Source organism: Brachionichthys hirsutus, chromosome 10 (assembly GCF_040956055.1).
Source record: "Brachionichthys hirsutus isolate HB-005 chromosome 10, CSIRO-AGI_Bhir_v1, whole genome shotgun sequence".
Lineage (NCBI taxonomy): Eukaryota > Metazoa > Chordata > Actinopteri > Lophiiformes > Brachionichthyidae > Brachionichthys > Brachionichthys hirsutus.
The window spans coordinates 2,257,515-2,272,293 of NC_090906.1; the positions used below are offsets into that span (position 1 = coordinate 2,257,515).

General features: G+C 45.5%; 2 protein-coding genes across 2 annotated transcripts; both read right to left on the reverse strand.

Annotated features, from left to right (window-relative positions):
• Window positions 1-417: 417 nt before the first annotated feature.
• On the reverse strand, window positions 418-6,145 carry LOC137900188 (transmembrane protease serine 2-like). The gene is given in 13 exon segments (XM_068744250.1): window positions 418-1,609; window positions 2,010-2,162; window positions 2,271-2,413; window positions 3,191-3,286; window positions 3,368-3,540; window positions 3,647-3,815; window positions 3,892-3,932; window positions 4,133-4,249; window positions 5,138-5,267; window positions 5,346-5,462; window positions 5,539-5,631; window positions 5,823-6,043; window positions 6,135-6,145. Coding segments are annotated over 13 exon segments (1,476 nt in total). The 3' UTR covers window positions 418-1,597.
• Window positions 6,146-8,917: 2,772 nt separating this feature from the next.
• Window positions 8,918-13,745, reverse strand: acat1 (acetyl-CoA acetyltransferase 1). The gene is made up of 12 exons (XM_068744501.1): window positions 13,665-13,745; window positions 12,440-12,487; window positions 12,250-12,367; window positions 12,071-12,166; window positions 11,882-11,982; window positions 11,444-11,587; window positions 11,204-11,354; window positions 11,019-11,114; window positions 10,789-10,902; window positions 10,457-10,521; window positions 10,148-10,305; window positions 8,918-9,270 (listed from the first exon to the last, which is right to left on the reverse strand). The coding sequence occupies exons 1-12, from the start codon at window positions 13,713-13,715 to the stop codon at window positions 9,150-9,152; spliced, it is 1,263 nt and encodes a 420-aa protein (XP_068600602.1). The 5' UTR covers window positions 13,716-13,745; the 3' UTR covers window positions 8,918-9,149.
• Between the last annotated feature and the right edge of the window lie 1,034 nt (window positions 13,746-14,779).

A 14,779-nucleotide genomic window follows, 5' to 3' on the forward strand; every position in this document is an offset into this window, starting at 1 on the left:
TGTTAGATAGTGGCTATATAGAGAAGGATGCTGAGGATGGAACTCCCAGGGAACAGGGCTAGAGGTCGATACATGGAGGTAGTGAGGGAGGACAGGAGAGTGGCTGGTGTTGGGGAGGACGGTGCAAAGGACAGGGTGAAGTGGAGAACATTCATTTGCTGTGGCGACCCCTCACGGGACAAGTCGGAAGTACAGTAGTAGTAATTGTTGTGGTTATTATAAATACTAACAGACATGAAATAGAGTATAACGCCACACTGCGACTTTTTCTGAGACAGTGTCCCGACCTTTGAACTCTCTTGCTCATGCAACTACGAGTCAAAAATCAATACTACAGGTTTTTCTGAATAACATGCATCTACTCCCCCCCCCCCCAAAAGAAAAATAAAATTACATTTGTTTTTGTTTTTTTGCACATTATGAAATTAGTTTTTATTTCATGGATCTCCGTGTACAAACACTCTACACATAAATGAACAAACATGTGTTTTTTTTTTACTTGTTTGTTTAAATATACAGCATGTCTCCAGTTAGCTTTAAAAGCTAATCAACCAGGTCAATCAGAAACACCTGTGAATAACGCAGCGCGTCGCCACATACTGTACATACTGTCAGTATAGATGACCTACTTCACAAAAAATAACATCAAGTGTTAGGTACAGAAAACATAAACACAGGAGCTGAGGGTCTCGCTTTCAGCTGTAGGGACATTGCTAACTAGCTAGCTAACATTTATACTCAATAAATGCTCAAAGAAAACACATACAGTAACACCAGAAAGCTATGAAAGACAATAAATCAACATTTTAGACAACATAAAACACAGTTCATAGCATTACCTCACCTATAAAATGTGATAAATATATATTTTTAATCTCCTCTCTGGTTCACAAACTCCACTTAATTTGCTCGTGTGCTTAAACAACAGGTCGCCGCCATGTTGCTCAGGCGGCGACAGCGACACCTGCTGGTGGAATACTGGTACTACTAACGGGAAAAGCACAATCTAACTTACATCCATGCAAGAAAGTTAAACTTGAATGCACTGGAAGCACAAAAGTAAGAATTTATTTGGAAAATTCTAAAATCTAAATCGGTGTTCTCAACACAAAAACCCAAATTCCAAAAAAGTTGACATTTCGAATATTGTCAATAAAAACAGAGTGAAGTTATTAGCAAATTATTTTAAACCTCAGAACAATTGAATACAGTAGAGACAATATGTCTATTGTAAAAACTAAACTAATTTTATGAAATACATTCTCTTGAATAACTGTTGCCAGGGCATTTGTGTTTGTGTTGCAGTCGTGTAGAGTTTGCTAATAACCCTGCAGGTATATCCCAACTGCATTAGCTGGAAAGCTTTGTTCCATCAGCCAAGCATGTGCCTAAAAATAGGCTGGTAGACAAACGAGTTCTTCAACTATTTATGCAAGACATTGTCACCAAATGCCAGAACAGTATAACAGTATATAACATATAAAAACAGTACTGTATTATACTTCAGTTTTACTTATTTATCATTTATTTACACAACTTTAAAGTGCAAAGCGTGTGTTACTGCTGGTCAATGAATGGAGTTCGTCTTCAGGCTCCGTCACTCATTCTTCTGTGGGGGAAAAGAAGGCAAAAAAAAATAATTAAATATATATATAGTTACTTTACATGACACCTCTGTTTCAGTCAGATCATCTTACTGTGCTGGCTGCTTCGCCCATATGGTTGTAGTAAAGGTTTAGCTTTCAATTAATGAACCACACCAAGGGTATTGATTTTGATTCAACAGGTAGCAAACAAGAAGAACAGAGTGAGAAATATTGCTCTTGTTTTGTTCCTTTTCTTGATAAACTCATCAAGAGTTCCTATTTGTAATTCTTTGTTCGTTGTCCTCTGATGACTTTTAAGGGGAAACTACTAAGATGAAATAACATTCAAACGATAACAGTAACGTATTAGTGAGATTATACGACAGCTACACAGACTGCAGAGGAATTACACGTTAACATTACCAGCAAACGCTCAGCTATCCAGTCCAAGAAGTAGGTTACGTTGCCATAAACTCCTGGCTTGTTCCTCTGAGCGCATCCGAACCCAAAGCTGGTGTCTCCTGCCAGCCACCATGAATTCCCCTTATTGACCACCAGGGGGCCTCCGCTGTCACCCTGCCGCACACCGGAGGAACCGATTTGACAGTCAGTTTAATTTTGTTGTTGTTGTTGTGTGTGCTTGTGTGTGTGTGTGTGCGTGTGTGTGTGTGTGTCCAGGCCTACCTGGCAGGTGTCGACTCCTCCCTGCAGCTCTCCGGCACACAGCATGTTTCTGGAGACGGCTCCGTTCAACACCTGCCGAGCGTTACAGGTCTCTCTGCTGTAAATGTTCACTTGGGCCTGATTTAGAATGTCCGGGGATGGTCCTTAAAAAAAAGAAAGGAAAAAAACGTCATGATTACACAGAGACTTTGCTCAGGCTAGCGCGAAAAAAAGCAGCTTCCTTGAACTTTACACCTTAAAGCGATCCCTGACTGTTTGGACAAATCGGTCTAAAAATACAACCGAATACCTCGACTATACGTAAATACATAGATAATTATTTCTTATAAGCTGTAAAATCAGTTTTGTTTGGGGGTCGCCAATGTCGCAAGGCATTCTGGGTGAGACGTTAAATGGTTGCCTCACCAAGCTCGCTGCTCTTGTGGCATATAGCAGCGATCTGTTAGCAGCGATCTGTTAGCAGCAATCTGTTAGCAGCAATCTGTTAGCAGCGATCTGTTAGCAGCAATCTGTTAGCAGCAATCTGTTACCAGCAATCTGTTAGCAGCGATGTGTTAGCAGCGATCTGTTAGCAGCGATCTTTTAGCTCATCTGTTCAGCCTTTTCAGTTTGAACCACGCCGTCGATAAAATAGTAACGTGATAATAGTTATTTTAAAAGCTTTTTAATGATTTATTATTATGCTATTTGCAAACAAATGCATCGTGCCTTCCCCTTCCTCGGCGCTCTGGTGTTATCTATACGCTGAACAGATGAGCGCCAGCCTTTTCTGCAAGCAACTTTGTGGCAACCGAAAACAAATGTGTTTAGAATTGATTGGCAAATGCGTGTTCCTCCTGATTTTCAGAACATTAGATCCGTTGCTCTATTGCAGAACCACCCAAAAAATGACGGGTGGGGGGGGGCGGTGGGTTACTTACCAGACTCACGCAGGCTTCCCCATCCTGAGATCCACGCACGATCTCCAGGTGAGATTTCTATCCCATCATTGGGCAGACACACTGGCTTCCTTGTATCTGAAATGTGATGACATCAGCAAAGATGATGTAAGTTTACATTCATTTGCTAAAAATGGCATTTTAGAAGGGCGTTCTTGCCTGTGAACGTCAGAGGTCTACTGAGCTTTAGGAGAGCGATGTCGTTGTCATTCGTTTCGGAGTCGTATCCTTCATGAGCGATGATCTTGCTGACTCTGCTGCCAGATCCGAAGCTCATTCGGAACAAGCTCACATCTCCGGAGAAAACCCTCCACGATGCCGGGTCGGCCACCCTGTCATGAGGGCAGCGCAGTCAGACGCAGGGAAGCAAATCTCCTTCCCGAAAAGGCAGCAAAATCAAACGGGTTAAATGGCGTGAAGGAACGTCCTGGTGCTCACTGTTGAAAGCAATGTGCAGCGGAGAGAATCCAGGAAGGCCGGATGATAGAACCGCCACAAACATGTTGCCCGGACACCTGGAGGCTGGTCTGCCATGGCCACGCCCCATTGCTTGCTTCAGTGCCCCCCACTATACGAGAGTTAGTTGATGCTGAGCTCTGTCCGCATTCTGAGGATGCAGGAAAAGAGTCAGTATCTTAAATTGTCGAGGCATTTGGGACATCCCAATCAATCCGGCATCTCACCGATGCACGTCAGTGTGACGATTCCAGCCGAGCAAGTTTCACTGCAAAAACAAAGAATGACAAAATTTAATATTCGAGAAAACGAAAGCCGAAACAAGAAGCCGACATGAGTCAGACACTGTGTGGAGTCAGATCCACATATGCCAGCGGGAATCTTATCACTGCTGCGGTATCTTTACATGCAGGATCAGCGATGTGCTTGGGGAGGGGGTGGGGGCGGGGGGGGGGGGGGGAATTCTACCTGTAAGTCAGTCGTGAGTGTAAGCGTGAATCCTGGCTGCTGCCAGGCTCCAGCTTCATGTACCCGCTGGAGGCCAGGGACCCAGCACTGACCTGGCTGCTGGACACAAAATCCTGCCTGTGGGACAAAAACGAGGCAAAACCTGCATTAAGAGACGCACAATAAGATCAACGCACCATCCTTAGACTGGACTGGATGTGAGCCCAGTATAAAAACACACAGTAGCATCACATACACAATGATGCTCACAATGTGGGCTTTTAAAGTTCTGATATTTCCGAAATAAACGTCTCATTGTGTTGAAGGAGACTTGAAACTAATTGAGAGGCCATAAATAAAGTGAGAACAGCCACGCCCCTTTTTTGCAACCATTCATTCATTCGTTCACACCAGGAGGCTCCACCTACTGTTCATGCATTCATTCATTCATTTATTTTCCAACCGCTTTGTCCGTTATCGGGTCTCGGGCCAAGCTGGAGCCTATCTCAGCAGTCATTGGGCGAGAGGCGGGGAACACCCCGGACCAATGTTCCCTCGAATTGTTCATGTGTTTGAGCAAACACGCAAAGTCCCTGAGCAGACCCTCGGACAAATGTGAGCAACATCATAATAATACATTTTATGTTGAAGGCACTTTATATTTGAAAGCAAACCTCAAAGTGCACAAGAGTATAAAAGAAACACAAAAACAAGAGATAAAATCAACAAATAAAACAGAGACAATTAACAAGCAAAGGAGATACAATTAGTTTTGTATATGGAGAAGGAAGGGTGTTAACTGTGGATGAGGAGGAGTATATATATTTTTCTTTATATATGATAGTATTGTATAGTTTATTAATGCGGCCATAAGTCGGATTCGAACCCGCGACCACCGGGCCGCCCCTGTTCATGCATAATAAGGGAAAATATTCTTTCTCACAGTGTGAAGGAAAACGGGGAAATGCCTGGGTCAGACCCTTTTTCCAAAACCGTCGCCAACAGATAAAGGACTGCGACCATCACCTGCTGAATCCGAGAGTCTCACACGCCTCCCTGTCATCGCTGTCGATCAACCCGTCGGAACACACTGGCAACCACGTCCCTCTGTTGGAATTGTAACCCTCCAGGATGAAGTCGATCCCCAGGAGGCGAACTGAGAGGAAGATCGAAAAACACAAGGTCAGACACAGTGACAAGCGTCCAAGGGGTGGACGATCGGCGCGTCTCTCACAGCAGCGGTTTTCATCCTCCCCGTTAGGACAGTCCCGGACACCGTCACACCACTGGGACAAGCTCAGGCAACTCCCGTTGGTGCCGCACGTCCTCCCGAATGAACACTTGAAGAACACTGTAGATACACACCGACGTGTGAATGCACTTGCGTGACGACCGGTACTGTTGGGTCTTTAATAAAACACACTTACCGAAGTACCAGATCAACACACCGATCGCTACCAGTACGGCTATCACGAACGCCACGATGGCAAGTGTAAACTTCGGAGTGCATTTCTTTGGTCCTACGAGAAAAGACAGAATAATGACATGAATCTATGCAAAGGAAAATAATCTAAAGACACTGCAGAGCTAATGGAGCATGTTTAGGGACAAGACAAAAGAAAAAGAAGAAGATTAGTAGTACTAGTAGTACTAGTAGTAGTAAGTAGTAGTAGTAGTAGTGTTATTCCTGCTACGTCAGATGGATATTTACTCCTCTGCTGGCCTGTGGTGTAGGGGGCTCCGAGCGCAGCCTGGTGGGAGACCATGACCTGCGGACTGATGACATAGTTGGGGAGATTGGAGTAGACGTCCTGCTGGGGGACGCTTGGAGGGGTTTTTCTTTCATCATGCTGGAACCCCATGTTGTTGTAGGAGTTCCCATATATCTGACGTTAAAGAAGAATAAAATGTCCAACAAGAAGACAAAGAAGACTTGTATTTAAAATAAGCCGTTCATCGAGCTCAGAAAGGTCAGATCGAAGTATTTAAAGTACTGAGTTTCCTTCTGCGTGACTCAACTTACGTGACTGTCATTCATGCTGAAACTGGTTCCACCAGTGGGAGAAGGAAATCTTTGACCTTTTAAACAAATATAACTAAGTTCATGTCGTGAACTATCAAACCTTTTTTAAAGTTACATTGTAAGATATTTTTTTAAGTTCTACAATCATACAAAAAAATAAATAAAAAAAGACCTGGCAACTCATTAACAGGAATGTCGCTTGTTTTTTAAACACAAACTGTTCTGAGAACCGTTCAACAATTCAAAAGTCCAGCCAGAATACTCATTTGAATGAATAGACTTCATCACTTTTCCAATAAATTCAAACCTACCTTGAAACTTCTCCTAATTTGTCGGTCGCTCTGGTTCCGCCAGCACCTCCACTCCGCGTTCCTCCTTTGTGTCACGCTCAACGTCAGTCTGTGTAATCAGCAGCCAGGACCGCACCTCCTCCTCTCTGTGCCAAGTTAACCTATTGTTCTCCACTTCACCAGGATAAACAGCAGGTATCGACCGAGGCCTCCTTGATGGCCATCATTCAGCTCACAGACTCAGATAAGATGAGTGGAGGCTTGTGTCCATCCGGCCGGACATGAAGTTGGGTCCTAAAGACGATTTGGGAGTTCTAGAATGGGATCTGCTGCAACGTCTGAGCCTGTGTTTACTCTTGGGAAAATAAAATGTGCAAACTTTGTGCAGCAATAATCGCATCCCTGCCACACCAAACCCAGCCCCACCCACCTTTCTCTCTCTCTCTCTCTCTCTCTCTCTCACTTTCCCCCAATATTCATGCAGCTGGGTAATGTTTGCTTTGCTGCAGTTATAGTGTAAAAATCTCCTTTTGCTGCCTGTAAGTTTACAGAAAACGAGTTAACATATAACTAACATTTAATATTCACACCTCTGACGCAAATAGAATGCAAATGGTCTTTAAATAAAACACTTCCTTGTATAAATCCCTGCTGGAATCTGCTGCCTCTCCTGCTAGAAACAAGAAGTCATTTGGCTAGTACTCAGCAAAATACTCATTATTAGAGGCATTAAAGCATCTCAGTTGGGGTTTCTGTGTCTGTTCAGTAACATGTAAACAAAGAGGAAAAGATGACTGAGAACAGAGCGATGACGTAGGCTTTTAAGTCTCTATTAATATTTAACTCATTGTTTGACCGTCTTAACCAGCAGGAAGGGAAAGGAATGATAAAACACAATGTTTACCTGGCTCTGGAAATATAGCCTGTCATCATTGTGTTGCTCTGCAGGTTCGTTACCCCGAGGAGGAGCACACCGCCAATTAAATGTAAGTGCGTGGAGTTCGCATCTCAGTAGGTCGCCCATTGCTTCAGGATGATACAAGTCAGCTGTTTAAAGGAAAAATGAACAGATTTAGCCACAATTAAAATTATTAATTAAATTAATATAAAAGGCCAATCAAAACAGGACAAAAGAAAGAACAAACAAAAATCAAAAGCTCCTGGAGAAACTCTTATTCGTGCCAAAGTGGATGGATCATAACCTTTATTTATAGCAAGATGGTACATAAAAAAAACCTAGAAAAGCACTCAGAGAGTAGACCTCCGCCAAGCAGCTCATTCCCCACATAATTAGATTTACACCGTCCACATGGTTGATCTGGATCATCAGAAGGTTCTAAATTGTTCTTGGTATCTTTATACACCAACCATTAAAAGTAAGTAAATCAGAGTTGATGTGTATTTATAACAGATTTTTGAATCCATGAATGGATCATGGATCATTCTAGATCAGATCCAGAAGACATTCTTCCATGATAGTGCATATTGGACCCCTGAGTGAAATAAATACATAATTTGTTTTCCGCAAAAGCCTCCATTATGAGTCGATGGAAAGATTCAGATGTTTTTGTATCCAGACAGGTCTCCAGATCTTTCTCAAAATTTAATGAGATCTAAGTTAGACCAAGACCCACCTTCAGATTTTGTTTCCCGTATCAAGATCCGCAAGCCTACGCACATTTAGAACTCCGTGGGCTTCTATATGCAGTTAGACCACACCCTCTGCAAAACCTGTCGCATATGAACCAACAGGTGGACAAAGGAAACCTTCCACGCCCCTATGGCGAGGGCAAAAAGGTCTCCTATTTACATACCGGCTTTCTTCCAACTACATTGCTGTGAAGAATAAATATTCTCAAACCCTCAGCTGGCAAAACCCAAAACCTTCATCTGGAGCAAAGCTTCACAGGATGAGGATTTTTCACCAGTGGGTTCTTCTCCTAATCACGTGACACATTAGCATAAAGGGTTTCACTGGCTTCCAGGTGAAACTTTCCGTGCAGATGCTAAAGCCTGTGGCATTTGTTCTCAAATCCTTCCTTCACTGTGACGGCATCCGAGTCCTGCCAAGAAAAATAAGAATCTCCAACACACGTCAGACGCAGATCTCCGGCTATGAGGAAGTATTTGTCTGCAAAATGTGTCACAACAAACCATGACATTCATTGCTTTTGGTGTTGAATAATTTAACCTTAAATTATTATTTTTTCATTTAATCATGTTGGCCAAAGCGTTTTCCGCATGACTCTCTGTGTATATGTATTTATCCGTATACGCATGTCTGTATTGAATATTAGTAAAAGCCACTTGTTAAAAGGCAAAATAGAACAAAATAGAACAAAGTTCTGTTGGAACGTTGACTTCACATTTCAAAGACAACTCCACCACCTAGTGGTCACATTGAAAATTGCAGCGAGGAATCGACACTTCATTGTCGACGTCCACACAGTGACGTCAAAGCAAACCCATAATCATGAATCAATAAGGCAGCAATGGATTCGTAAAAACTATTTATTTGACCTCATGAGTAAATACTAAATTTTTTATTTTGCCAAACGAGGGAGTGTTTTTATAAATAGGGGTCCTGTGAGGGGGACTCCTACAGTAACAGACACACTTCCAACATTAAGAAGAGAATTCACAAAGGTCTTATCCGTGCGGAGCCGATAGGTTGTCAAGAAAAAAAAATCAGTTGAGATCAGACAGAGAGTTATTGTGAAGTTTCCTAGATTTTCTGGATGAGGATAGCTGAAGCTCCGCCGCCTCCGTTGCAGATGCCGGCCATCCCGTACTGACCCGGTTTCAGGTTGTGTGCCATGTGACCTACAATTCTGGCCCCAGACATCCTGACAGGAGAAGAAAAATAGAGCAGAACTTGAAGTCTGTGTATTTTGTGCTTTAATTGGTTGTTAAATCTGTTCTAAAATGAGGCTGAATCACACATGGAAGTAGAAATATCTAGAAACTGAAAATAATACTATCTGACACCTCAGGAGGGCCGCATGTCACAGAGACATGACATGTAATTGGAACTCCTTTAGACACGCCTCCTGACTCTGATTGGTGGTTTAGATTCAGGTATGGTGGAATGTTACATATGGAACTAGAAAAGCACGCAGAGAGCGCAGACCTCCGCCGAGCAGCTCATTCCCCTCCTCATTGGACTTACACCGTCCACATGGTGATCTGGATCATCACCGAAAGGTTCTAGATTGTTCTTGGTATCTTTATACAACAACCATGAAAAGTTAAAGTGAATCATCAGTTAATTTGAAACTATAAATGGTTGTTTTTAATGTTAAAATGTAATATTTTTTCCTGACCTCATTCCGGATCAGATCCGGATGAAATTCGGCAATGAGATAGAGGCTCCCTCCCTACACGACTGTGTCAAATTCCATAAATATCGGCCGATAATCAACCGAGATATTGAGGAACACATTTTGAAGCTCCATTGACTGCACTGATCCATAATCCAGGATCTCTTCTGGATTATCATCTGTTCCTGGAAAGATTCCTAACATTTTCCTGAAAATTTTCGAGTTATCTTGCTGATGGACGATGGAGAAATAAACAGGAGCGATCACACAACCCTCAGCGGAGGTAATTAGGAGCGGGGGGGAGGGGGTGGGTGTTCTGCTTTTTCCCAGATTAACAGAGCGGTTAACCCTTCAGACACTTTTAGAGAATATGTCGATGCCATCGTGTTGCTCAGACTCTTACCCAATGGGATGCCCCAGTGACACAGCGCCACCGTTGACGTTAACCTTTGCAGGGTCGATGTCCAACATCTTCATGTTGGCCAGAACCACCACGCTGAAGGCCTCGTTGATCTCCCACATGTGGACGTCCTCGCTCTTCAGCCCTGCAGCGTCCAGCGCCTGACAGACAGAGGACGAGCGTCTCAGCGTCCATAAACGGAGGAGTTCAACAACAAGACGCTTGCAAATCTCTGTTGTTGGTGGGATCAATGAGCGACATATTTAAATCGGTGATATTAGGCCTCTCTCGGGGCCGCCGGCTCATTCTCACCTTTGGGACTGCAAAAGCGGGAGCAATGGGGAAGTCAATCGGTGCGACCGCAGCGTCAGCAAAAGCTGTGAAAAGCAAAATATATATATCAGCGTGGTTTAAAAAAAGGTTAGTTATAACAACGTAGCTTTAAAATATTTGACAAGAAAACAGGAAGCAGGAAATGAACAGGTGCGCATTTTATTTAACCGAGAGAATTAGCTTTTATCCTAGCTATGGGGCTAATCTTTTACCCGCTGATCAGGTGTGTGTGTGTGTCTGTGTGTGTGTGTGCATGCGTGCGTGCGTGCGTGTGTGTGTGTGTGTGTGTGTGTGTGTGCGTGCGCGCTCACAGACAATCCTGGCCAGCGGCGTGACGTTCAGCCTCTTCGCTGCTTCCGCCGTCATCAAAACGAGGGCGGCCGCTCCATCGTTCAGTGTGCTGGCGTTGGCTGCCGTCACCGTGCCTGACATCACAGAAACGCAGACGGCTTCTTTGAAAGCATCCCGACGACCTCATCTGAGCTAATCCGAGCTAATCTGAGCTAATCTGAGTGAATCAGAAAATGAACCCTGCGAGTACCGTTCTCTTTCTGGAATACCGTCTTCAGTTTGGGAACTTTGCTAAAGTCCACCCTCCTCCACTCCTCATCCTCAGTTACGACCAGGTCGGGCTTGCCTGCACAAATATCAGAAATGCTGACGTGTCGTCAAGTCAACAGCCAAATCCCCCCCCCCCCCCCCCGGGCTCAGCCCCCCCCGCCGTACCTCTCCGTGGAACGCTGACCGGAACGATCTCCTTGGCCAGAACGCCGGACTCGTACGCCGCCTTGCTGCGGCTGTACGAGCCGACGGCGTAGGCGTCCTGCTCCTCTCTGCTGATGCCCGAGTTCCTGGCCGTGTTCTCTGCACAGTTTCCCTGCGGCGGACAGAAAGGCCTCCAGCGTAAGACGGAGGAATCGCCTCATTTCGCTCTCACACGGGTGCGCAGCGCGAGGATGACATCACCATGTGGAACTTGTTGTAGACGTCCGTGAGTCCGTCTTTGACGATGAGGTCCTCCATCTTCACCCCTCCGTACGTTGGAGTCTCTCTGGACATCACGTAGGGAACATTAGACATGCTCTCCATGCCGCCCGCCACCATCACATCCTAGAAACGCGCAGACGAGACGCGCTAAAACACGCTGATCAGCCACCCGAGCCGGGCAAACCGGCAACTTTATGATTTACGGTAAAAGCTGCTGTGTGGCTCATTTGGTAGAGCTGGGAAGAGTGGAGCGCTAGCGGGCTAAGCTAACAGACAAGTTGTTCCAGGTTGGCTTTCTCTATTGCTAAATACACAAAGATATGGGACCTGCGTTTCCCTGGAAGCCGACCCTAACCCGCGCGGCTCAGCGTTACCGGACGGTACATGCTAGCAGCCAGAGCGGCACGCCGGCGCTACCTGGTGTCCACACATCAGACTCTGAGCCGCCAACATGACGGACTTCATCCCAGACGCACAAACTTTGTTGATGGTTGTTGCCGGAGTGCCCAGCGGCAAACCTGAAGACACAATCAGACATTTTGGAAATTATGAAAAGCAACGTCTGCTGATATTTGTAATGATGGTGAAGCCCTGGCGTGATCTCACCTGCTCCCAGCAGGGCCTGTCTGGTGGGAGCCTGTCCCTGCCCCGCCTGCAGCACGTTGCCCATGTAGACCTCCTTCACCTCCTCGGGGGGGATCCCTAAACACAAGAGTCTTCATCGCACCCGGCACCCGGCTTCAGCGCGCAGCGCGGGGGACGATAGCCGAACGTCCCGGACTCACCTGCTTTGTCTACGGCTCCTCGAATGGCAACAGAGCCCAGTTTGGTGGCCGGTACCGAGGCCAGGCTGCCCGTGAAGGAGCCCATTGGCGTGCGGACGGCGCTGACAATGACAACTTCCTGGAACAGTCAATGGCCAAAGCGTTACCGCGTGTTGATGGAACACCGCCTTTCTACTCTCACATCACTCACATTGAGAGCAGGACGAGACGCGTAGGTTCTGGAGAGGTACTTGTGGGCCTGCGGTGAAAGGATTCTACGCGTTATTCATCAGCCTTCACAAAGACGCCGCCAGGATGTGATTTGAGTCGCCAGCGAAGCGTCATTGATAAGAGCACGATCGGTTATTGATACGACTAATCATCCATATTGGTTCCCTGCTGGAGAGGCTGGACATTCTCAAATTGGAATCGTCCCAATTTACCGCCAGCTTGAATGCAGCAGAAATCCGGCCAAGAGTTTAGCGAAGTTAAAATAAATAGATAAAAAAACAGTTTTGTCCGAGTCGGACCGTGAAGGCAGCATTAGAACACTTCCTGACTGTACGATGAGAACATGAGACGGCAGCAGGTGTCTGGTTGATGGTTAGAATCCTTCACATATAGTAAGTGTGACATTTTGGCATTCGTGTCGTTTCATGTACAGAAACCGCCTGTTTCGGCGCAACAACAAAATGAATCACTTTCTAGAGATTCAAATAGCTTCAGTAAAACACACGTATAGTTTTGCAACAGCGCTCTGTCTCCACCCCCCCCCCCCTCAGCATCTAAAAACCCACGAACACACCAGATTAGCAATAACTCCGAGGCCCAACAGGAACACCTGAACGCAACAAAAATATTTTGACCTTGGGACAAAGTCCGCATGGAAATGTTTCCCCAACAAGAGATTAACATTGCATATTTACCATCCCTATTAATTTATTATAATAAGAGCATAATTTAAGCTCTATTATAATAAATGTATTTATTGGTTTTATTAAAAGAAACACAGACTAATTATTAAAAAAAACATTTATTACTCGAGTAGATTAAGGCAATATACTTAAGAACCATCCCGCCTGGTGACGGTGATATAAAAGGTTATAAAACTACAATTAAGGCTACTGCAGGTGGGGCGCGCGCGCCTTGAACTAAGATTACACCTGTCGTCCCTTGACGTGGTCCCTCTCGCTCCACCGAGCTAGCTTACTGCTGCGTTCACGGTCTCCTCGGTTTCCGTTAAAGTCAGTGACATTCTGAAAGCTTGACTCTCACACCTGCCCCCCCCCCCCCCGGTGATTTCACACTGTAACTTAACCGGTCAAGGACGCCCCCCGCAGACAACAGTTAGCTGAACTGCTCCACCTGGGCCTTGTGTTTACATCCCAGAAGTCTCCACCCAACGCACGGTGATCGTTTCTCTCGTCCGCACCTACCAAGCGTTTGCAGATTCGAGCGTTCATGGACAGCAGTCCCGGAGAGGACATTTTACAGAGAGGAGAGAGGACTGCGAGGCAACTTCCTGCACCACAGTAAGAGACTAACACATCAGCCAATCACAGTGAGAGGCGTCCCCTGACGTCATAGCTCTTTGTGCATTGTGGGTGTTGTATTTCTTTCAGTCAGATCTATTATTTGGATTTCTTCTAAATACTGTACAGATGTTTATATAAAATTTATATATATATATATATATATATATATAGATAACTCGTATAAAAAATACATACATAAAAATACATAAATAAAATGAAAAGATAATACGGAGACGGTTAACAACTATAGAGGACATTAGTGCAGGACAATAATGGACGAATGGCTGGAGTCTGGAGGACAACGCTCTGCTCGAGGGGAGCATGCCTCCGGTTTAAAGAGCAGGAACTAATTGACATAAATCCTCATTAAGTTTGGATTGAAACTCATTTTAAACTGTTGAGGGATTCAAATGAATTTATGGCAAAATGGCTGAACTTAAAAGAAGACACAAGTTGTTCTATCACTCTCAAAATTAAGAAAAGAAGAACACGCCCTGTCCTTGCTGTGTGCCTTGGAAACGGCCTCATTTTGAACACTTTTATTCAGCGTCAACAAGTCTCCGTCACAGTTTGGCGCGAGGAGGAGGAGACCGTGAACGCAGCACGCAGCGCGTCATCCTCCAGCATCGCCGCCGGAGGAGGAGACCGTGAACGCAGCACGCAGCGCGTCATCCTCCAGTATCGCCGCCGGAGGAGGAGACCGTGAACGCAGCACGCAGCGCGTCATCCTCCAGCATCGCCGCCGGCCGCTCATGACGCGAGTTAACGGAGAAGTTCTGTCAGTGCGCTCAGCTGCGTGCAGCCGGTGAGAGTGAGTTCTACCGGGACCGGGAGCGTGAACGCTATGCCAGCCTCTGGTGGGGCCGTTCCACGAACATAAAGGTAAGGGACGCGGTGAAGCGGGCCGGTAACCGGAGCAGGTGCGGCTCAAAGCGCAACACAGTGTGGGACCCTGCGGGGCCCGCCGCTCCGGTTCTAAACCTTCTCGTTATTTACTTTTTAAACTCTCCTGCGGG